Source organism: Myodes glareolus, chromosome 19 (assembly GCF_982192425.1).
Source record: "Myodes glareolus chromosome 19, mMyoGla1.1, whole genome shotgun sequence".
Taxonomy (NCBI): Eukaryota; Metazoa; Chordata; class Mammalia; order Rodentia; family Cricetidae; genus Myodes; species Myodes glareolus.
Window position 1 is genome coordinate 65,566,337 of NC_142044.1, and position 22,653 is coordinate 65,588,989.

General features: G+C 48.1%; 2 protein-coding genes and 1 long non-coding RNA gene across 4 annotated transcripts; 2 read left to right on the top strand and 1 right to left on the bottom strand.

The window, feature by feature from the left end:
• The first annotated feature begins 24 nt into the window (after positions 1 to 24).
• Positions 25 to 16,467, top strand: LOC125410211 (uncharacterized). Of its 2 annotated transcripts, none has more exons than XR_014997930.2 (3): positions 25 to 176; positions 11,186 to 11,259; positions 14,447 to 16,467. XR_014997930.2 is itself a non-coding variant. In XM_085678653.2 (3 exons), exon 1 carries the CDS (start codon positions 10,178 to 10,180, stop codon positions 10,679 to 10,681), a length of 504 nt encoding a protein of 167 aa, XP_085534779.1. In that variant the 5' UTR covers positions 10,164 to 10,177; the 3' UTR covers positions 10,682 to 10,885; positions 11,186 to 11,259; positions 14,447 to 16,467. The 2 variants fall into 2 exon arrangements, 1 of the variants encoding a protein (XP_085534779.1); XM_085678653.2 differs by lacking the exon at positions 25 to 176 and adding an exon at positions 10,164 to 10,885.
• LOC146890998 (uncharacterized) lies at positions 7,339 to 19,556 on the bottom strand. Its single transcript, XR_014997931.1, has 3 exons — positions 19,215 to 19,556; positions 17,351 to 17,444; positions 7,339 to 7,805 (listed from the first exon to the last, which is right to left on the bottom strand). It is a non-coding gene; the product is annotated as an uncharacterized LOC146890998 (long non-coding RNA).
• A 53-nt stretch (positions 19,557 to 19,609) lies between these two features.
• Positions 19,610 to 21,897, top strand: Slc61a1 (solute carrier family 61 member 1). Its single transcript, XM_048449638.3, has 2 exons — positions 19,610 to 19,768; positions 20,322 to 21,897. Exon 2 carries the CDS (start codon positions 20,340 to 20,342, stop codon positions 21,690 to 21,692), a length of 1,353 nt encoding a protein of 450 aa, XP_048305595.1. The 5' UTR covers positions 19,610 to 19,768; positions 20,322 to 20,339; the 3' UTR covers positions 21,693 to 21,897.
• The last annotated feature ends 756 nt before the right edge of the window (positions 21,898 to 22,653 follow it).

Sequence of the window (22,653 nt, forward strand, 5' to 3'; positions counted from 1 at the left end):
CCTCCCTCCCCTGCCGCCTGCCCCTGCCCGGCTCCCTCCTCGGTGCCCTGGGGCTGGGGGGGGGGAATGGATGGGGGAGACTGGGCGGGGCGGTCCAGGACGCCTGGGTCTCTGCCCCTCCCATTTGCTGGGCTTTCGTGGCTCCATCCCCGGGAGGCCGGGCAGAACTGGCAGAGGTCAGTGTCCTGGGCTCGGTGATGCCAACCCTTTCTCTCTGGCGATTTCCCCTTTGCTGCCATTTGGGGAGACCGAGTTGTCTCTGGTCGCAGTATTCTGCCAGGCCCGTCTCTGGCACCTCCCAGGGTAGGCAGTGGGGGACGTGGACACTCCCAGGACGTGGAGTGATGGAGCGGGAGTATGTCAGAAGAGAAGGCACTGTCCCCTTTTCTTAGCCTCCACCTGTAGGTCAAAGCAGTCTCCCTTCCCCTGGCCTTCTCTGTTCTATGGCCTAGGAGCAAACTGGTTTAACTAGTGGGGGTTATGAGGGTGCTGCGAATTGGGTTCACAGACCTCCTCCCTCTCACTCTGCCTGCGTTCGGCTCCAGGAGTTGAGGCGCGTGGGTCTCTCGCTGCCAATATTGTTCCCACCTTTAGGCTTGGATTTGGAGGGGGAGAGGCTGGGAGGAGGGCTGGAAGAACACTGGGGGTGGGGGTGGGAGGAGCCTTGCTCTGGGTGTGAGGGAGAAAGCCCAGGCAAGGGTGTGTGTCTGGCTGAGCCAGCGAGGCCTGCCTGGCTGCCCGGTAGATGCGCCACGAATGTTGTTGACGCTGGGTCACTAGAAACCCAAAGTCAGTGTCTGTCTGATAGGGACGGTCTCTGACTTCACACAAACCAAGGCTGACAAGACTCTCAAACCTAGAGAGGGAAGCCAATAGTTCGACCCCATTCTACAGAGCACAGAGCCAAAGAAAAGTGAAGGCCAATATCTATGCACAGAACCGAAGCAGTCCCGCAGGGCTTGTCAGGGTTCGGAAGAGGAGGAAGATTGTTGGACAGGCTGGGCCAAGCACTAGCTGGAAGGACCATCCCTTGCAGCGCCCCCAGGGTGACCAGCACCTGGGGAATGGGCTCCTCAGTCTCATCACATTTTCCACACTGACATTACTCTGCTCTGGTCTTGCTGCCACCCTAGGGGACAGGTATCCTCCTCCTGGGAAAGACTTCTTTGGTAGCCATTATCAGGTGAAAGAGAAGGGGGAAGAAGAGGCATGGTGCATGCTGTGACTATCCCAGGAGACCAGAGACAAGTTCCCCTTTTCACTCCAGGGCTGGGAAGAGCTGGGAATAGGTACTCCAGGGTCCTGTCCCCAGGTGGCCTGGCTGCTGTTGACTTTTCTGGTTACCCTGGGAGCAGCTCTTAGCAGTGTGGGAGGGGTGCGTGTCAGGGAGTTGGACCCTGGCATTCAGGCTAGGGTGGGATGGGGAGCTGCCTGTGTGGCAGGGATCCTGCCAGGAGACTGCAAAGTTAACCCCTCCTGCCCTGGCGGAGGCTGGCGGAAGGAGGGGCGGGCCCAGTTGCGGTTTGGGAATGTGGCCCTAATCCCCCTCCCCACCCCACCCCAGCACATCTGTACTTGGTTTACAGTGAATGAGTCTCCTGTCCTCATGGACCAGGCCTGGGCACCATTCCCTTCCTGCCCAGGCCCTGGGACACAGACCCAGGCACCACCCTGCCCAGCTCTCTCCACTGGCTCTGACTTCTCTCAGTTCTTCCCTTCACCTTTAGAGGGTTTCAGGGCCTTGATCCAGAAACCAAGAGTTGGAGCTCTGAGACTGCAGCTTGGGGTAGCAGATGGGAATGGAGATGTTAATGGGGGAGGGGGGAGAAATATCCAAAGGGACGGTGAGTCTGAAATCCCATTGTTTCTGCCTCCCCGCTTTGTCTCTGTCTTTGTCTGTTACGGGTGTTTCTTCACTCGTTCATCATGGTTGCTGTAACTACTCACTTGAAATCTCCTTGTTTTAACCTATGATGGAGTGGAAAATGGGGAGGAGATGATGTCCAGGAATATTTGCCCTGTGACCTCTCATCAGTAATTGTCTCTGACCCTCACAAGACCCAACTGCTGGAGTGTGAAACAGAAGCTGTTAGCCGCAACAGGCAGGGCCTGGTGACAGAGGCCTGTAATCCCAGCTACTCAAGAGGCTGAGGCAGGGGACTCACAAATTTAAGCCTTGGGGCTGGAGAGCTGGCTCAACAATTAAGATCACTTGTAACTCTTGCAGAGGACCTGGGTTCAGTTTCCAGCACCCACATGGAGGCTCACAACCATGTACAACTCTGCCCTATTATGATCTCCTTGGGGATCAGGCACTCAGAGTACACATATATAAAAAAAATAAGAAAAAAGAAAAGCCAAACCTACAAGGTAAGGCCAGCTTGGGCAAATTAGTGAGATCTTGTATCCAAAAAAACAGGGCTGGCTAGCTCAGTACGACACTTGATTAACAAAATAAAATCCTAGGCTGAAGTTCCAATGATGCAAAAATAAACAGACACAGCAGACTAAGTTCAATTGCTCTCCTTTTTCTACTTCCCATCTTTCAGCTGAGTCACATTCTTTCCAGGGTTTTCCTCTCTGTCCCGATGAAGGGGACCCTGCTCCCTTCTCTTTCCCTAAGGTTAATCCTATTCTAGATTTTGCTGTCCTTCATTTGCTCACCATGGCAGGACAGGGAAGTGATCTCCTTGGTCCTAGAGTCACGCTTCTTCCTTTCCTACCCTTTTAAAAATCTGTTTATGTTATGAGCATGTGTGTCTGAGTGTATGTAAGTACACAGTGTGCATTCAGTAACAGTAAAGGTCAGAAGAGGGCCTGGGTGGTGGCCCAGGCCATTAGTCCCAGCACTTAGGAGGCAGAGACAGGCAGATCTCTGAGTCTGAAGTCAGCCTGGTCTACAGAGTGTGTTACAGGACAGCCAGAGCAACATGAAGAGACCTGTCTTGAAAAAGAAGAGGGCATTGGATCCTCTAGAACTGAAATTACAGACAGTTGTACTATGTGGGTGCTGGAACTGAACCCAGGTCCTCTGCAAGAGCAGCAAGTTTTCCCAGCTGCTGAGTCACTCCTCCAGTCCCTTTTACTACCTGCAGCAGAGCAAAGAATGAGAGTAGCTACGGGGAGAAGATTCACGAATGTCTTTGCCCTGTTACCCCACCCCTGCCTTTCACCTTGTCCCTTCCCACCAACATCAAGACACTGAATGGGTCGTTTTCTCATGCTCAGTCTGGTCCTGCAGGCATGTCCCATGCCACACTCAGAGATTGCTGGCAGATGTCTGTGGGGGCTGGGGGAAGCTGGGTTACAATCCCTAAGGACATCATTAAGGCACAGAAGTACTAGAGGGGCTTGGAGACCAGGGCACCAAGGGAGAATATGATGAAAACATGTTTTGTACAACACGTGTCCTTTCCTTGTCCCTCCTCCCTCCAGGCATCCTCTGTGCCCAGGTTGGTGCTGGCCCTGCCCTCAGAACTTATTCAGTACAGTACCCTGTGCCCTCTTGCTGTGCTTGGCAGCTGGTTGGCTCTGCGGATGTCCTCCCAGCCCCACTGCCTGTCCACCTTGGTTTTAAAGTACACCATTTTAGGGCTACTCTGCACTGCTCTAAGAACTTCTTTCAGGGCATCACCGTTCGTGAATTTGGCAAATTTTATTGAACAGACTACGCGCTAAGCAATGCGATAAACCCTGGGAATACTTATGTATGGTCCCTGCCCTCCTTGGCTCGCAGTCTGTTGGAGGTGTCAGGTGTTAACTAACTAGGGCAATCAGGATGGAGAGGCGTGCAGGAAGGGTGTGTTTACACCCAGCCAGGGGCATCCGGAGAGCTTTCTGGGAAGGAAGAAGAAAGGGAGAGAGGAGGGTAATGAAAGGATATCTGGAGTTGAGGCCCTAGCTCTCAGTCATATCACTCTGATAAAAAAATAATAGGGGTCCCAGTTCTTGTGTCACCCCCATGTCCAAAAAAGGGATAGTAAAGCCTCCTCATGGCCAAGGCTAACTCCAGGATCCATGATAATGCTGTGCTAGAATGATGTCATTTATTCCTTCTCCTGTTCCAAAGAGTAAAACTGAGGCACAGAAAAGCTTAGGTTTGAGATTACCATACAGAAATCAAAGGCTCCAAATTGGCAAATCCTTCAGCATGAAGGTTCTTGCATTTGCCTGGCTGGAGCCTCATGGGGAGAAAGTGCTCTCCTCCCTGAACACTCCGCCCTTCTGCAGATCCAGCCCTGACCTGCCCCACTCCCTGGAGCTAGCATGTCTGCCTCCACAGTTGCTGCAGTGTGTATGAGGTGAGTGCTCCAGGTGTCTGCCAGCAGCTTGTAGGCGGGCGCAGCTGTCTGCTTTGCACAGAACCTGCTTATAGGAAAGGGAGGATCGTCTCTTTCCTTCATTCATTGCCCAGGTACCCAAGTCCTAAGGGTCTTCCTTAACTGCTTCTTTTTAATTCAGTGCTTTGGATCGGACCCAGGGCCTTGTACATGTTTAGCAAAGCCTTTAACATGGGGCTACACATCAGTTGCTCAGTTTCCTTCTTCTGAAGAAAAGAACGGAAGGCCCTTGGGAGCAGGGAACTGGCCTCTTTGTGGCCATGCCACCCCTGGAGGTGGCAGAGGTCATGGGACCAATGGGGTTAAGCTCCATCCCTGCTCTGACCTACTTTTCTACCTATGCCCACATCCCCTGAGGCCAGGGTGTTGGGTGGGGCCAGCCTGGCACCCCTGCACCCACACCTGGGACTTCCCCTGATTGGAAACTCCCAGGACCCAGGCCTCCTGCTTGCTCTGCCAACTCCCACTGACAGCCTGGGTTCAGCTCACCTTCAGTCAGGTCTCTGCCGGTCTCCTGCTAAACTACACTTAGATACCTAAACCAAGGACCCCCCAACCTTGTGGGTCCACCCTTTAGGGTCCTCTGTCTGGCTGCCTGCTAGCTGAAGAATTTTTTTTTTAAGAAAAGATGTGGGGCCAGGCAGTAGTGGCACATGCCCTTAATCCCAGCACTCTGGAGGCAGAGGCAGGCAGACCTCTATGAGTTTGAGGCCAGCCTGGTCTACAAGAGCTAGTTCCAGGATAGTCACCAAAGCTACACAGAGAAACCCTGCCTGTCTCAAAAAAAGAAAAACAAAAAAAGAAAAGATGTGGGGCAAGAAAGAGGGGGCTTGAGGGAGCTTCCCTTTGTTGATCACCTACTGTGTGCCAGGCATGTACACAATCTCATTTAATACACACCAGTATGATCCAGAGAGCTCTCAGCTATTACACACACCAGTATGATCCAGAGAGCTCACAGCTATTACACACACCAGTATGATCCAGAGAGCTCACAGCTATTATCCTCGTTTTATAGAGGAGGGAGCTGAGCAGCTGAGTGACTTGCTCAATGTCACACAGCTAGGGCACAGCTGGGCCAAGATGATAGCCCAGGCGTTGGCTCTCCTGATCACAGCAGACTCTCTGTGCCTTTCATATAGCCTCCTGCTCCTCTCTCCACGGGACAAGAGACTTGGAAGTTAAGTATAACCTAATTCTGCAAACATTTATTAAACAGCTTATATACACCAGGCACTGACAGGTGCCAGAAATAAAGAAGTCACTGTCCTCAAAGTCTGTGGGAGAGATGCATATATGAACTAAGAAATATCTAACTTCAGTGTCCCAAACTAACCTTGAACCTGCAATGTTCAGATCAGATGATCTTGAACTTCTGATCCTGAATGCAGAATTACAGGCATGCAGCATGTGTTTATGTGGTGTTAGAGACCAGAAGGAACCCAGTACACACCAAGTAAGCAGTCTACCAGCAGTTATATTCCCTAGCACAGGAAGAGCATTTTCCTTTTTGTTTTGTTGTGTGTATGTGTATATGCATGTGTGTATATGTATGTATGTGTATTTGTGTGTGTATATATGTGGGTATATGTGTATATGCATGTGTGTATATATGTGTGTATGTATGTGTAGTATGTGTATATATGTGTGTGTGTGAGTGGTGTGTGTGTATATGTGTGTATGTGTGTGTAGTGTGTGTGTTTGTGTGTGTGTCGGTGACGGGATATAAGTATATTAAGGACAAGTCGGGCATGGTGGTGAGAGCCTTGCCTATAACCTCAGTACTTGGGAGACAGAAGTGGGAGGACCAGGAGTAGGTCATGCTTGGCTGGGTAGTGACTTTGGGGTCAACCTGAAATAACCGAGACCCTGTCTCAAAAAAAGAGAAAGAAAGAAAGAAAGAAGGAAGGAAGGAAGGAAGGAAGGAAGGAAGGAAGGAAGGAAGGAAAGAAAGAAAGAAAGAAAGAAAGAAAGAAAGAAAGAAAGAAAGAAAGAAAGAAGAAAGAAAGAAAGAGGAAAAATCCAGAAAAGGATGCTGGAGAGGTAGCTTGGGAGTCAAACAGCTGTCCCACCAGAGGACCCAACACTGAGGTTAGGTGGCTCACAATTGCCTGTAACCCCAGCCCTGTAGGATCAGACACCCTTTCCTGGACTCTATGAGCACCTACACACATGTATGAGACACACACACACACTAAAATATATCTTCTTTAAAATGTCAATAAAGAAATGAATCAGGGCTAGTGAGATGACTCCGAGGGCAAAAGGGCCTCCTACAAAGCTCAGCAGCCTGAATTCTGTCCCCAGACCACACGGTGGAAGAGAACTAACTAGCAAGTTGACACTTGTAATAACTATAAGGAATTTTCTTTATTATTGTTTATTTTTGTGTATGATTGTTTATTGACATGCAGGGCCTTACATTTGTATGTATGTATGTGTCTGTCTGTCTGTGTATGCTTCTGTATTTCAAGACAGCATTTCTCTCTGTAGCTCTATCTGTCCCAGAACTCTCATTGTAGACCAGGCTGGCCTTGAACTCAGAGATCTGCCTGCCTCTGCCTCCCGAGTGCTGGGGTTAAAGGTGTGCACCACCACCACCACTCAGTTCCCACCTTACATTTTTAAAGCGGAGTCTCCCAATGACCTGGAACTCACCAGGTAGGTTAAATTGGCTGGCCAGTGGGTTCCAGGGATTCAGTTGTCCCTGTCATCCCCAGGCCTGTGTGCTTGCATGGCAAACCTTTAACTAAACGAGCTACATCCTCAACCCTCCTTTTCATTTGCTCTACTTTAGCACCCGGTGTCTCTAAAAAAACTGTTTTGTCTTTTTTTTCTATTGTGTAGCCCAGGCTAGCCTCAAACTCATGCTCTCCCTGCTTCAGTTTCTCAAGGGCAAGCATCACATGGGATTGCATTTGTAATCATCCCTTGGCTGCACTGTTCTTGTTTTTAGGCTTTGTTTTATAGTAGAATGATAGTCTAACTCTTTTCCATCTTTTTTTAAATTTTATTTATTTATTATGTATACAGTATTCTGTCTGCATGCCAGAAGAGGGAACCTGATCAAATTACAGATGACTGTGAGCCACCATATGGTTGCTGGGAATTGAACTCAAAGCCTCTGGAAGAGCAGCCAATGCTCTTAACCTCTGAGCCATCTCTCCAATCCCTATGCACATTCTTGAACATCATAATTTCTGGAGAATATTGATGTGAGTTAAACTGTATGTTCAGTTTTCTTTTTCTGTTGGTGTTGGTTTTATTTTGTTGGAAGCAGGGTCTTGCATATGTAGTCCAAACTGACTTTGAACAGGCCGTTTATCCTCCTGCCTCAGCTCACAAATGCTGAGATTACAAGCATATGCCATCACATTCTTCAAGTTCAGTTGTATCAGACAATGCCAAGCTGTTTACCAGATGGTTATACTAGGCCAAGTGTGTCTAGTACCTATAATCCTGTAACTGGGGAGGTCAAAACAGAAGTGTTAGAAGTTCAAGGTCATTGGCTACCTAACGAGTTTGAAGCTGCTTAAGCTACAGGAGACCCTGTCTCAAAAAAACAAAAACAAGTAAAAATAGGTAACAATAAGTTCCAACAGGGTCAAGAATAGATACATGAAGCCCCACAGACTTTGTTACCTCAAACTATCTTTTCACTTGAGTAAGATCCACCTTTTTAACCCCAGCAAGGCAGGCAGAGGATCTCTGTGAGTTCGAGGCTATCCTCATTTACAAAGCGAGTTCCAGAACAGCCAGAGATGTTACACAGAGAAACCCCATCTCTAAAAACAAAACAAAAGATCCAAGTCCCTACCTTGACTCGCAAGCCCTCCTTGATGGGGCCTCTACCTTAATCTCTGACCTGTGTCACTCTTAAGTCTTGCCTTTGTTTGGGCACTCTGTGGAATGCCCTTCCACTAGAAATTTCTATGGCTTGTTTTCTCACTTCCTTCCAGGCTTTTCCTGAAGATACCTTTCTTTAGGATTGCAATCTCCTATAAGAATATGGGAACCTAGCCGGGTGGTGGCATTCGGGAGGCAGAGGCAGGCGGATCTTTGTGAGTTCAAGGCCAGCCTAGTCTACAAGAGCTACTTCCAGGACAGGCTCCAAAGCTACAGAGAAACCCTGTCTGGAAACAAACAAACAAACAAACAAACAGACTATGGGAACCCCCGGATATGATCCCCAGAACTATAGTAAAGAACATGAGTGGCTGGGCATTGGTGCTACACGTCTTTAACCCCAGCACTCAGGAGGCAGAGGCAGGTGGATCTCTGTGAGTTCAAGGCCAGACTGGTCTACAGAGGACGTTACTGTTCCAGGACAGGCTCTAAAGTTGTACAGAGGAACCTTGCCTCGAAAAACAAAAACAAAAAAACAAAAAACAAACAAAAAAGGAGGAGCAGGCATAAGACAGGCTATAGCCTTCCTTCCCCCTCCCTTTCCTTCCCTCCGGTTTTTCCCTTTCTCCTCACTTTATTTTACGTGTTACTGTTGGGGAGGTCACTCATGCCACAGCATACATATGAAGGTCACAGAACATCTGTGGGAGTTGACTGTCTTCTTCTGCCATGTGGGGCATGGTGATGCACATCAGGTTGCCAGGCTTGTAGGCAAGAACTTTCCTGGATAAGCCATCTCTCCAGTCCCTCTCCTTTTTATTTGTTTTGTGGATTTATTTTTATTTTATAGGTATGAATGTTCTGCTTACATATATATGTGTGCACCACATGCATATCTAGTGTTCACACGGCTCAGGAGAAGGCATCAGATCCCCTGGAACTGGAGTTGCAGAGTGTTACGACCCATATGGGTGCTAGGAATCACGTCCCCAAAAGAGCAGCAAATGCTCTTAACTGATAACCCATGTCTTCTGCCTGCTCCTCTTTTTTAATGTGGTGCTGGGGATCAAATCTGGGGGCCCCCCTTATTCTTCACTGTGTTTTTCTTCTTTCCTGGTTATTTGGTTTCATTCAGTCTCAGACAGTGTCTCTTCCTCTGCCAGAATCCTTAGGACCAGAATCCTTAAGGACCATCCAATCAAACTGTTGGGGGCTGTCTAAATTCCCCTCTGTGAACCACCTTTTATTTGATATTCCTATAATGAGAATAACCATTCTTGAGCGCTCTGAAATACTGACTTACCTACCTGCTGGGCTTTTGTCCCACCCTGCGCTACTCCTTACTTGCACAGGCCCTCCTGAGAAGGGAAATTCAGCTGTCTAGTTCACTCTAGCATCCTGTGCCTGGTCCATAATAATAATAATGGTTGTCCAAGTCAGCTGTTGGTTCCCCATAGACAGCCAGGCACACCCACACCCACACCTGAGACTTGCTCTCTCTAGCAGCTCCCAGAACCGAGGCCTCCTTAACACTCCTATCACCTCCAGCAACATCCCTGAGTCAGTCTCCCGGAGACTGTCTTTCTGAGACCCTGGGAGCCTAGGGAGAACCTGAAGCCTTAGTTCTGGCTCCCAGGCTTAGAGAGACTCAGGCAGGTAACCACGCCTAGAATTGCTAGGAATTCCTTGTGAGCAAGTAGAGGGAAGGAAGGTAAGACCAGTCCATTCCAGGCAAAGAAACAGTGTGAATAAATGCTGTTGGCATGAAAGTGCACATCCTGTTTGAAGAATGTGTCCCGATCTGGTGCAGTAAAGGACCATGAACAGGATGGATCAAAGTATTGTCAGGCAGATTGAGAAGAGAATGGCCAGGTGGAGAGGCCTGAGCTCCCTGCAGGATCAGTGGGGCTCAGAGTGTCTTAGACTTAATCCTGCCCCTCTCCCCACAGAGCCTTCCACTCAGCCACTAGCCTGCCTGATCCTGCAGCCAAATGGACTTCTCTCTGGGCCTACGCTTGGGGCCTCGGAATAAGAAGGCTACCTATCAGGAGCCCCCTCCGCCCTCTGGGCCTCCAGCTACCTCTCCCTGCTTATCCTGTCCCCCTTCCACCTGTGCCTGCCCCTGTCCCAGCTGTCCCCCTCCCACCTGTTTCTGCACTGCCTGTCCCTCATATACCTGCCCTTCTTGCCCAGGCCTTCCTGGCCCACCCTGCACCTGCTCTTGCTCTCCTTGCCCTACCTGTCCTCCCTCAACTTGTCCCCATACCTACTGCGTCCCCTGCTCAAGTCCACCTATGACCTACTGCCAGCACTCGCCTTGCCCCATTTACCCTTGTCCCACAGGCCAGACTGCCTGTGGGAGCTCCCACCTGGGCTGCAGCAGCAGCTGCAGTTATGGCCGTGGTACTGCTTGGAGGCCTCGGGGCTCCACAGGCCGCTGTAGTTTCTGCTTCAGGAGACAGAGGGCTTCTCAAGGACTCTGTCTGATAATCTAGGCTGAGAGGACGTGTCTCATGAACGATGGTTCAGCTAGTACTGGAGCTACTTCCTCAAACAGAAGCTCTGCCTGGAGTAGAGATGGTATCAGGTGGACACCCCCTCCCCAAGTCCTGAAGGGGACCACTCCTTGGATACTAGTTTCTGGGTGTGCTTCTGCTGGTTCCAGAACCTCCTCCTCTTCCCCTTCTGGAAAGGGTAAGGTAAGCATGTCTCTGGCTCCTTCCTCTCCAGGAGAGACCTCTGCATGTCTCCTTTGCAGTTCACATAGATATGACAGGCTCCTCTTTCTTTGGGGGAGGAAACTGTTCAGCGGCCACTCCTGACTCTGGACCTCCACCCACACCCTTGATTGTCTCAGAGTCTCTAGCCTCCTAACCTCTCATCTTCAGCCAGACAAAGGAGGTTGGCATCCCTCAGACCAGACGAGATGGCTGAGCAGAGGCTCTTGGCTTCTCCCTCCCCTGGGATAGCTTTGACACCCTTCCTTCTTTTGCGTCCAGGCAGGAACCATCTGCTTTGGGGAAGAGGGAAGCTGGGAAAACTTCTCTCCAGCTCCCAGTGGTCCTACCCACAGGTAGGTGATTGTACTTGTATGTTCCCTGTTGGGGTGGAGATGAATTCTGGTGGGTTGGGTTCTTGTTGTTTTGTTTTTGTTTTCCTGGAGCTGAGGCCTAACTCAGAGCCTTGTGCTTACTAAGCAAGCTGTACCACTAAGCTAAATCCCCAACCCTGAGACAGAGTTTTATATAGCCTTATGAACTCACCATATAGCCAAGGTTAGCCTTAAACTTCTATTCTTCCTCTTTCTACTTCTCAAGGACTGGGATTGCAAGCATGTACCACTACACCTAACTCTCCCCTGGACTTTTACTTTACCTCAACTCTCAATTTCTCCTTCTTCTTTCTTTTTGGTTTTTTGAGACAGAGTTTCTCTGTGTAACAGCCCTGGCTGACCTGGAACTAGCTCTTGTAGATCAGGTTGGCCTCAAACCCACCTGCCTCTGCCTCCCAAGTGCTGGGATTAAAGGCGTTCACCACCACCGCCCGGCTTTTCTTTCATTTTTATGTACTGTGTGTGAGCATTGTCATGGCATGTGTACCAGTGGAGGCCGGAGGACAACTTCTGGGAATCAGTTCTCTCCTTCCACCACGTAGGACATAGGAATTAAATTCAGATCTTCAGGTTTGGTAGCAAGTGCTTTTACATGCTGAGCCATTTTGCTAGTCCAATCCCTGTTCTCTGTTTGTGTCTCCTGTGGGTTTCTTTTTCTCTTTGTTTCATTCATTTATTTTTATTTATTTATTTATTTTGGACAAGCCCAGGCTGGCGTCAAACTCTGTCTTATTCTGCCTCAGTCTCCCCAGTCTGGAGTTATAGATGTATAGATTCACTGAGGACTTTGCAGCGAAGTAATCATGATGCCATCACCTGAGTCCACAGAAGAAGCTTAGCATCACTAAATGTGAAGAGCCAGACCATTTGCCTGCTGTCATGATGCAGTCTGAAGCATTCAGAAATGCCTAGAAAAGACGCTGGCCAAAGAAACACACAAACTGTTCAACATGAATTAAATCAAACTCCCACTGCACAGCATGTGTGTGTGCACGATGTTCATAAGTGTGCATATCATGTCACATGTGCATACATGTTCATGAGTGTGCATGTCATGTATGTAGGTTCATGAGTGTGCATGTCATGTGTGTACAGGTTCATGAGTGTGCATGTCATGTCACATGTGTGTGCATGTTGATAAGTGTGCATGTTGTGTCACATGTGTACACACGTTCATGAGTGTGCATGTCATGCATGTACAGGTTCATGAGTGTGCATGTCATGTGTGTACAGTTTCATGAGTGTGCAAGTCATGTCACGTGTGTGTGTTTGTGAGCGCACAAGTCATGTCACGTGTGTGCATGTTCGTGAGCATGGTTCACCTTAGGTTTTTTTTTTGCTTTTATTTTGAGACAGTGTTTCTCTGTGTAGCTCTGGCTGTCCTGAAACTTGCTCTGTAGACCAGGCTGGGCTCAAACTCACAAAGATCCACCTGCCTCTGCCTCCTGAGTGCTGGGATTGAAGGCGTGCGCCACCACTGCTCAGCTGTTTTGTTTTGGAAATACAGTCCTGTCACTCTTGCCACCCATGCCCAGTTTTCACACGGACTCTGAGGATTGAACTCATGCCAAGTTTGTATGCCAAGCAAGTGCTTCACCTACAGAACTAACTCTTCAGCCCCCTATTTAATGAGAAATAAAGGAGATGGAGAAGCATATTAAATGACCCAACGAGAAAGTAAGTAGACGCTGGTAAAATGTGGGCGATTTTAAAGCTGGGCAGTGGTGGCACATGCCTTTAATCCCAGCACTCGGGAGGTAGAGGCAGGTGGATCTCTCTGAGTTTGAGGCCAGCCTGGTCTACAGAGCTAGTTCCAGGAAAGGCTCCAAAGCTACAGAGAAACCCTGTCTCAAAAAACCCAAAGTAATAAATAAATAAATAAAAATGTGGGCGATTTTAAGAAAATCTCACCCAGTTACCTACATAGGTCGATAGCTGTGGGAAAACGAGAAAGGACTTAACTAGAGCTACAGAGCTGCACCAGTGAGGCCTGCGGGTAGGTGGCTATGGACAGCTACGCTGGACTATATGGGTCTGCTTTTGTTCAAGATTTGGGGATGCCAATGATAAAAAGATAGTTTAGAAGTTGAGAACAAGTGGGGTGGTGGTGCATGCCTTTAATCCCTGCATTCAGGAGGCAGAGGCAGGTGGATCTCTATGAGTTCATGGTCAATCTGGTCTATAGGTGAGTTCCAGGAAAACCAGGGCTGTTACACAGAGAAAACTTGTCTGAAGAAGAAAAAAAAAGGTTGAGAACACTTAACTGTAGACTGGGTTATATTTTGTTTTTGAGACAGGGTCTAATTAATTATGCAGTCCTGGCTGACCTGGAACTCACTATGACCCGTCTGCCTTTGCCTCTTCAGTGTCAGGAATAAATGTGTGTAGTACCATTCCCACTTTGTCTTCTATTGCTTTTTCTAAAATTTACTTAACATTTACCTATTTTGTGTTTGTGTGTGCAAGCGTGTGTGTGCCTGTGTGTACGCATGTGCATGTGCACAAGTACACACTATGAATGTGGAGATCAGAGAATATTTTTCAAGTCTGTCCTGTTCTTTCCTTTCATCAAGTGGGTCTTGGGGATCAAACTGAGGACGTCAGGTATGGTGGCAAGCAGTTAACTCTCTGAGCCATCCCACTGGCCCTGGACTGAGTTTTTTTGTTTGTTTGTTTGTTTTTGTTTTGTTTTTTGAGACAGGATTTCTCTGTGTAGTCCTGGCTGTCCTAGAACTCCAGGCTGGAGTTGTACACCAGGCTGGCCTCAAACTCAGAGATCCGCCTGCCTCTGTCTCCCAAGTGCGGGGATTAAAGGTGTGCGCCACCACTGCCTGGCTGGACTGTGCTGGTTTTTCAGATGTAAGCATGGCTCTAAGGTCATTCTCTAGAGCTGGTACAGAAGTATGGAATAAAACAACCTACTTAATTAGAAATGTTTCAATGTAGAAAAAAGAAGGAAGAGTGGCAGACTTTATAATGGTTGAATTAAATATGTATCGGCTCATGAAATTAGGTAGTCAAAATTTGAGTATGTTTCAACCCTTTAATAATGAAAGTTCAGAAAGAAACTGAGCTGGTAAATTGGTTTCTAGCAAGTCTCTGAGCATTTCTCCCTGAAAGCTAAGATTTTCTCATGCTTCTTATCCAGATTCTAGTCCTGCCTACCCTCTGTTAGAAGATTGCCCTGGAACAGATTCAATGCAATGCCCATCAAAATCACAGCAAAATTCTTCAAAGACCTCGAAAGAATGGTACTCAACTTCATATGGAAAAGTAAAAAACCCAGGATAGCCAAAACAATCCTGTGCAATAAAAGAACTTCTAGAGACATCACAATCCCTGACTTCAAACTCTACTACAGAGCTACAAGTACTGAAAACAGCCTGGTACTGGCATAAGAACAGACAGGAGGACCAATGGAACCGAATAGAAGACCCGGATATCAATCAATACATACATCTTCGAGCACCTGATCTTTGATAAAGAAGCAAAAAATATCAAATGGAAAAAAGAAAGCATATTTAACAAGTGGTGCTGGCATAACTGGATATCAGCATGTAGAAGAATGAAAATAGACCCATATCTATCACCATGCACAAAACTCAAGTCCAAATGGATCAAAGACCTCAACATAAAATCAGCCATACTGAACCTTATAGAAAAGAAAGTGGGAAAAGTACACTTGAACTCATTGGCACAGGGAATCATTTCCTAAATATAGCCCCAGCAGCACAGACACTGAGAGAAACAATTAATAAATGGGCCCTCTTGAAACTGAAAAGCTTCTGTAAAGCAAAGGACATGGTCAACAAGACAAAACTACAGCCTACAGAATAGGAAAAGATCTTCACTAATCCCACATCAGACAGAGGTCTGATCTCCAAAATATACAAAGAACTCAAGAAATTGGACACCAAAAGAACACATAATCAATAAAAAAAAATGGAGTACAGACCTAAACAGAAAACTCTCAACAGACGAATCTAAAATGGCTGAAAGACACTAAGGAAATGTTCAACATCCTTAGTCATCAGAGAAATGCAAATCAAAACAACTCTGAGATTCTATCTAATACCTGTAAGAATGGCCAAGATCAAAAACATTGATGACAACTTATGCTGGAGAGGTTGTGGGGAAAAGGGAACACTTCTGTATTGCTAGTGGAAATGCAAGCTGGTAGATACAACCTCTTTGGATGTCAGTGTGGCGATTTCTCAGAATTAGGAAACAACCTTCCTCAAGACCCAGTAATACCACTTTTGGGTATATATCCAAAGGATGCTCAATCATGCCACAAGGGCATGTGTTCAACTATGTTCATAGCAGCTTTGTTTGTCATAGCCAGAACCTGGAAACAACCTAAATGGCCCTCGACTGAAGAATGGATAAGGAAAATGTGGTACATTTACACGATGGAGTACTACACAGCAGAAAAAAATAACGACAGCTTGAATTTTATAGGAAAATGGATGGAGCTAGAAAACATTATTTTGAATAAGGTAACCCAGACACACAAAAACAATTATCACATGTACTCACTCATAGGTGGTTTTTAAACATAAAGCAAAGAAAACCAGCCTACAAACCACAATCCCAGAGAACTTAGACAACAATATGGACACTAAGAGAGACTTACATAAATGTAATCTACATGGGAAGTAGAAAGTAGAAAAAGACAAGATCTCCTGAGTAAATTGGGAGCATGGGGACCTTGGGGGAGGATTGAAGAGAGGAGGGGAGAGCAGGGAGAGGAGCAGAGAAAAATATAGAGCTCAATAAGTGTCAATAAAATAATTTTTCCTTGGTACAAAAAAAAAAAAGATTGCCCTGGAGATAAACTGCACCAACAGTTAACTCTCTCTCCTCTAGTTACCTGCCAGCAGATTCCACAGTCCAAGGGGTCATATAGCAACCTTCAGAATATACATATTTTGAACAGGTCCTACAATAATTCAAAATGATATAAGGGCTAGAGAGTTTGCACAGTGGTTGAGAGCACATACTGCTCTTACAGTTCCAGACTCCACATGGAGTCACAACCTTCTGTAACCTAGATTCCAGAGGTTCTGACACCCTCTTCTGGCCCCTGAGGGAACTACATGCATATGGTGGGTATATAAACATACATACAAGCACACATAAAATCAAAATAAATAAATCTCTGGGTTTTGTTGATGTTTTGTTTTTATTTTGAGAAAGGATTTCCCTGCGTAGCCCTGGCTGTCCTGGAACTTGATCTGTAGACCGGCCTCACATAGAAAACAACTGTCTGTAACTCCAGTTCCAGGGGATCTGACACCCTCTTATGGAAGTACAAGTACCAAGTATATAGTATACAGACATATACATAGGCAAAACACCCATACTCATAAAATAAAAATAAATAAGTACATAGACACTAAAAGAAAGAGGCAGGCATGGTGCCCTGCTTAAAATTAATCAACTAATTAAAGCTTTGTTTCTTTTTGGTTTTGCTTTTGAGACAAGGTTTCTCTGTACAGCTCTGGTTGTCCTGGAACTCACTCTGTAGACCACTGTGGCCTAGAACTCAGAGATCTGCCTGCTCTGCCTCCTGAGTGCTGGGATTTAAGGCATGCACCATCACACTTGGCAGCTAAATAATTTTTAAAGCCAGTCATTTCTGGGTGCAGTGGCAGATGGCTAAGACTTTGAGACTAGCCTGTCTACACTGCAAGTTCCAGACCAGCCAAGGTTACATACTGAGACCCTGCCCTTCCCCCCACCCCAGATAAAAAGAAACCAATATAGAGGACAGATGGCTCAGTGGTTAAGAGCATTGGCTGCTCTTTCAGAGGTCCTAGGTTTGATTTATCTGACACCCTTTTCTGAACTTTGTGGGCACTGTATGTACATGGTACACAGATATGCATACATACAAAATACCCATACACATAAAATCATATCTGCACATGTATATGTGCACACACACTCACACACATACATATACACACATATAACCTTCAGGCATATGAGCAAAGGAGATTGTCAGTTGAAATAGGTAGTACTGCACAGACCTGGCCAGATGTCTTACCTCTTTTTTACAGGGGACATGGGTTTGGTTCCCAGCACCCATATCAGGCAACTCCAGTTCCAGGAAATCCAAAATCTCTGGCCTCCAAAGGTACCTACACACAAGTTGCACATATAAACTCCTGAAACCTCACACACATACATATAAACATTTAAACAAGTGCATATACTCAGAGAACGGGTATATAATAATTAGTTGATAAATATTAACTGTTAACTTGGACCAGGACTTTCTACAGTAATTTACATGGATTAAATTATAAATTCATTTGAAAATTATCTGTGAATAATTACAGAGTATTTATTACATTACCAATGGTTGCTTTAGGTACTGGGAATATAGATGGAGAAAAGAAATCCAAATCTATAGGGAGAAGAAGTAACAAATAACATGCAAATAGAAAATTCAGTCCACCAGAGGGTGTTAAATGCTATGGAGAGAAAGAAGCAAAGAAGGAAGGCAGAGCATGGAGCTGGCAGTGCTGAATGAAACCAAGCACTTGGGAGGCGGAGGCGTGAAGGATGGAAGCTCAAGATTAATTCTGACTACATACTGAATGGAAGGCCAGTTTGGGCAACACAAGACCTTGTCTAGGGGCTGGAGAGATGGCTCAGTGGTTAAGAGCATTGCCTGCTCTTCCAAAGGTCCTGAGTTCAAATCCCAGCAACCACATGGTGGCTCACAACCATCTGTAATGAGGTCTGGTGCCCTCTTCTGGCCTGCAGACGTACACACAGACAGAATATTGTATACATAATAAATAAATAAATATTAAAAAAAAGACCTTGTCTATAAAAATAAACAATCAGGCTGGGAAGGGGAAGCTTTAATCTCAGCACCCAGGAGGCAGAGGCAGGAAGATCTCTGTGGGTTTGAGTGAGGCCAGCCTGGACTACAGAGTGGGTTTCAGGACAGTCAGAGCTGTTACACAGAGAAATTCTGTCTCAATAAACCAAAATAATAAGAATAATAGATTTTTTAAAAAGTATTGACTTTTTTATGGGTATGCGTGTGAGCCTAAGTGATTGCATGCATACTACTCTCCTGAAGATACTGTTACATGTCAGAATAGGCTACTCAGATCCCCTGGAGCTGGAGTTACAGGGGGTTCTGAATCACGTACTGGGAACCAAATTCTAATCCTCTGCAAGAACAGCAAGTGCTCTTAATCTGTTAATCCCTGAGTATTCTCTCTAGTTAATAATAATAATTACTATTAATTTAATTTATTTTTTGAGACAGGGTCTCATTCTAGTCTAGTCCTGGAACTTACTATGTAACCCAAGTTGGTCTTAAACTCTCAGCAATTCTCCTGCCTCAGCCTTCCAAGTACAAGTATTATATGAGTCACCATATTATAGTAGGAAGTCTTCTCTAATAACATGACATTTGAAAAGAAAGCTGGAGGTGGTAAAAAAAAAAAAAAAAAAGGTAAATATCTTGTCGCCGAACCTTGCAGGAAGCAGTGTGCAGAGGCCCAGGTGGAAGGAAGAGTAGACAGTAGGCAGGGTGATAGAGTATAGGTCATGGAAGTAGCAAGAAGTCCCCGGGACAGATGCATCTGTACACCATTAGAAAGATTTGACTTCCATTCTGAGTGAAAAGGCAAGTCACTGGAGGGTCTCCAGGACATAATATTGAGGCTGAAGAAAATTTAACAAACATCCCAAGATAAAGCAGTTCCTAGGAAGCAGGAAGTGGGAGTTGAGCTCAAGGACTGAAGTTTTTTACTCTATGCTGCCACTGAACGTTTAGCCTTCATTTGGGCACTGCTCTCCTATGAGTTCACACAAAGAAAGTGGGACTCGAGGGAAGAAGTAAGGAAGCTTGACCAAGCTAGTAAAGTGAAGGGTAAAACTGGAACCTCAATCTATGTGCAGCCGGAGTCCAAGTTCTTTACACCACACCGCCTCCCTCAGGTGTCCGGACAACACTGACTGCTGGCTGGGAGGTCATTATCGGAGATGCAAACCCTGGATAGCCTCGCTTAGGGCAGCGGAGTTCATTAGCGAGGGGCAGCCGCTGGCTCGGAGGGACTGCCGGCCTCCTTCCGAGGAACCGCGTGGAGGAAAACAGACAAAATACGTTTTCATTTGGGCTGACCCCGCGGGTATCCGCGAGTTGGAGGAGTCAATGGCACCGGACACAACGCCACCAGAAGCCGCCGGCCTCTCCGATAACCCCTTCCTCAGCTCCAGGGCGGGGGCAGGATGGAGGGGCGGGGCTTCGGCGCCGCGCCCCCGTCACGTGACGGGGCCATCATGGCGGCGGCCACGGGCCAGCCCGGCTCCCGGAAGCAGGCTGTGAGGGGCGGGCGCGCTGCTGGAACCCGAACGGAGCCGGAGCCAGTGCGGGGAGGGCGGCCCGGCGGCCTGGAGCCGGACGTGTCCGGAGCGTCCCCGAAGACCGGGGCAGCAGGTGAGACCGAGGCCGGGCGAAGCGCCAGCGGGTGAGGGGAAGGAAGCTAGACTGAGACTAGGGGGCGCAGGGGGTTCGCGTGACCCAGAGTCGGGGGAACCTGCCATGCACGCGCGTGACCGTGAAGCACTTGGGAGGCCCGCGCGGGCGGAAGGGATGCTCTGGTTAGTTGTGGAGACACCGAGCTCCAAAATTGGCTCATCAGTGAGAATGGGAGGTAACAGAAGAACGTACAGGAGCTATCATGGAGAAGGGCAGCAGCCCCTTTGCAACCTGCGGGACCGGGATTACTGAAAGGAGCCCCACTTTGCAGTAGTGCCAGGCCAGGGTGGGGCGAGTGCTCTGGCCTCTCCCCCTTCTCCCCCTTCCTTGCCCCACAGAGTCCTAGGAGACAACCACTCCTCCCACCCACCCGACTGGTCCCTCCGGTCTGAGCTATGGGGGAGTGGAACTGACACGGAGTTGGGTGGAGCTGCCTTCTGCTTAGACACCCAACCCCTTGACTGTGCCACCTGGATTATGGATGTGACTATGACCAACGTTCTCTCCCCAGGTCGTCCGGGGGCCCACCATGCTGGTGACTGCCTATTTGTCTTTTGTGGGCCTCCTGGCCTCCTGCCTGGGCCTGGAGCTGTCAAGATGCCGAGCCAAGCCCCCTGGAAGGGCTTGCAGCAATCCCTCCTTCCTTCAGTTTCAACTAGACTTCTATCAAGTCTACTTTCTGGCCCTGGCAGCAGACTGGCTCCAAGCCCCCTACCTGTATAAACTCTATCAGCATTACCACTTCTTGGAGAGTCAGATTGCCATCCTCTACGTTTGTGGCCTTGCCTCCACAGTCCTCTTTGGCCTGGTGGCTTCCTCCCTTGTGGATTGGCTGGGTCGTAAGAAGTCTTGTGTCCTTTTCTCCCTCACTTACTCTCTGTGTTGCTTAACCAAGCTCTCTCAAGACTACTTTGTGCTGCTGGTGGGCCGAGCCCTTGGTGGGCTGTCAACTGCTCTGCTCTTCTCAGCCTTTGAGGCCTGGTACATCCATGAGCATGTGGAGCGTCATGACTTCCCTGCCGAGTGGATCCCGGCTACCTTTGCCCGAGCCGCCTTCTGGAACCATGTGCTGGCTGTGGCAGCAGGTGTGGCAGCTGAGGCTGTGGCCAGTTGGATGGGACTGGGGCCTGTGGCACCCTTTGTGGCTGCCATCCCTCTTCTGGCTCTGACAGGGGCCTTGGCCCTTCGCAACTGGGGAGAGAATTATGACCGTCAGCGTGCCTTCTCCAAGACTTGTGCTGGAGGCCTGCGCTGCCTCCTGTCTGACCGCCGTGTGTTGCTGCTGGGCACCATACAAGCCCTGTTTGAGAGTGTCATTTTCATCTTTGTCTTCCTCTGGACACCTGTGCTGGACCCACACGGGGCCCCGCTGGGCATTGTGTTCTCCAGCTTCATGGCCGCCAGTCTGCTGGGTTCTTCCCTGTACCGCATCGCTACCTCCAAGAGGTACCACCTTCAGCCCATGCACCTGCTTTCCCTTGCCGTCCTCATCGTGGTCTTCTCTCTCTTTATGTTGACTTTCTCTACCAGCCCCGGCCAGGAGAATCCCGTGGAATCCTTCATTGCTTTTCTACTCATTGAGTTGGCCTGCGGGCTCTACTTCCCCAGCATGAGCTTCCTTCGAAGAAAGGTGATCCCAGAGACAGAGCAGGCCGGTGTTCTCAACTGGTTCCGAGTGCCCCTGCACTTATTGGCCTGTCTGGGGCTCCTTGTCCTCCATGACAGTGATCGAAAAACGGGCACCAGGAATATGTTCAGCATTTGTTCTGCTGTCATGGTGATGGCTCTGTTGGCAGTAGTGGGACTCTTCACGGTGGTGAGACATGATGCTGAGCTGCGGGTGCCCTCGCCCACGGGGGAGCCCTATGCCCCTGAGCTTTGAATCTTCCAGGACAAGGGGTCGGGGATGGACTCTTGAATTCCCACCTACCCACTTGTATGACTCCCTTTGTGACTCTGTCCTGCAGCCCCTCTTGCCAGTGCTTTGTATTGGGAAGGACATGGGGGTGATGGACTAGAAAGGTGCCAAAAGTTGACTGTGTTATTCCTTTCCTCCTCACCGTATAGAAATAAACACTTTTAATGGATCATTGATTTGATTTACTGTACCCACCTCAGTTTCTGGTGAGGGGGCAACTGGAGATTTTGGGGTAGAGGTGAGATTCCTAGCAAACGCTCTCTATTCCTGACATCTTCCGTCTGTCTCTAGTCAACCAGAACTGTGAAGTTCTCAGCAGAACTGGGCAGAAATCCTCCATCCTCTTGACTGGGCCAGGTGCCCTCCCCAGTAATCTAGCAAAATCTTTGGTCCACATGCAGGGGAAGATGAGCTCTTGAAGTTGGGGTCACAGGCATGTGCAGGATGCTTGACTTGTGACCTGGTGCTGAGATCTGAACTCTAGTCCTCATGATTATGCATGCAGCAAGTGCTTTTAACCACTGAGCCATCTCTCGAGCTGCGAAGGGGAAGATGGTCTTTGAGCATGTGGTCAATGCCCTGTATATCAGGCCATTGAACAAAGATTCCAGAGGTTTGGGCTACTGTACTGCAGTGACTGCCCCGTTAGAATAAACTAAGTTCTTTCCTGTAGGAATGTTTCCTGTTCTGAACATGCATGCTTGCCTCTCTTCTGCTTTGTGGCTACAAATGCCCCATTTGTCCAGGGCCATCTAGGCATACTAGGTCCTGTGTCCCTTCTTGAAACATAAGCATAGGGCCACCAAGAAGAGAGTGGAAAGAGCTGAGGGACAGGGACATCTTGTCTGTACCTGATTCTTCCCCACCCAGCCTGGGTGAAGGCTAGCAAGTCATCAGGGCAGGAAATAGTACCAGTGGGAACACC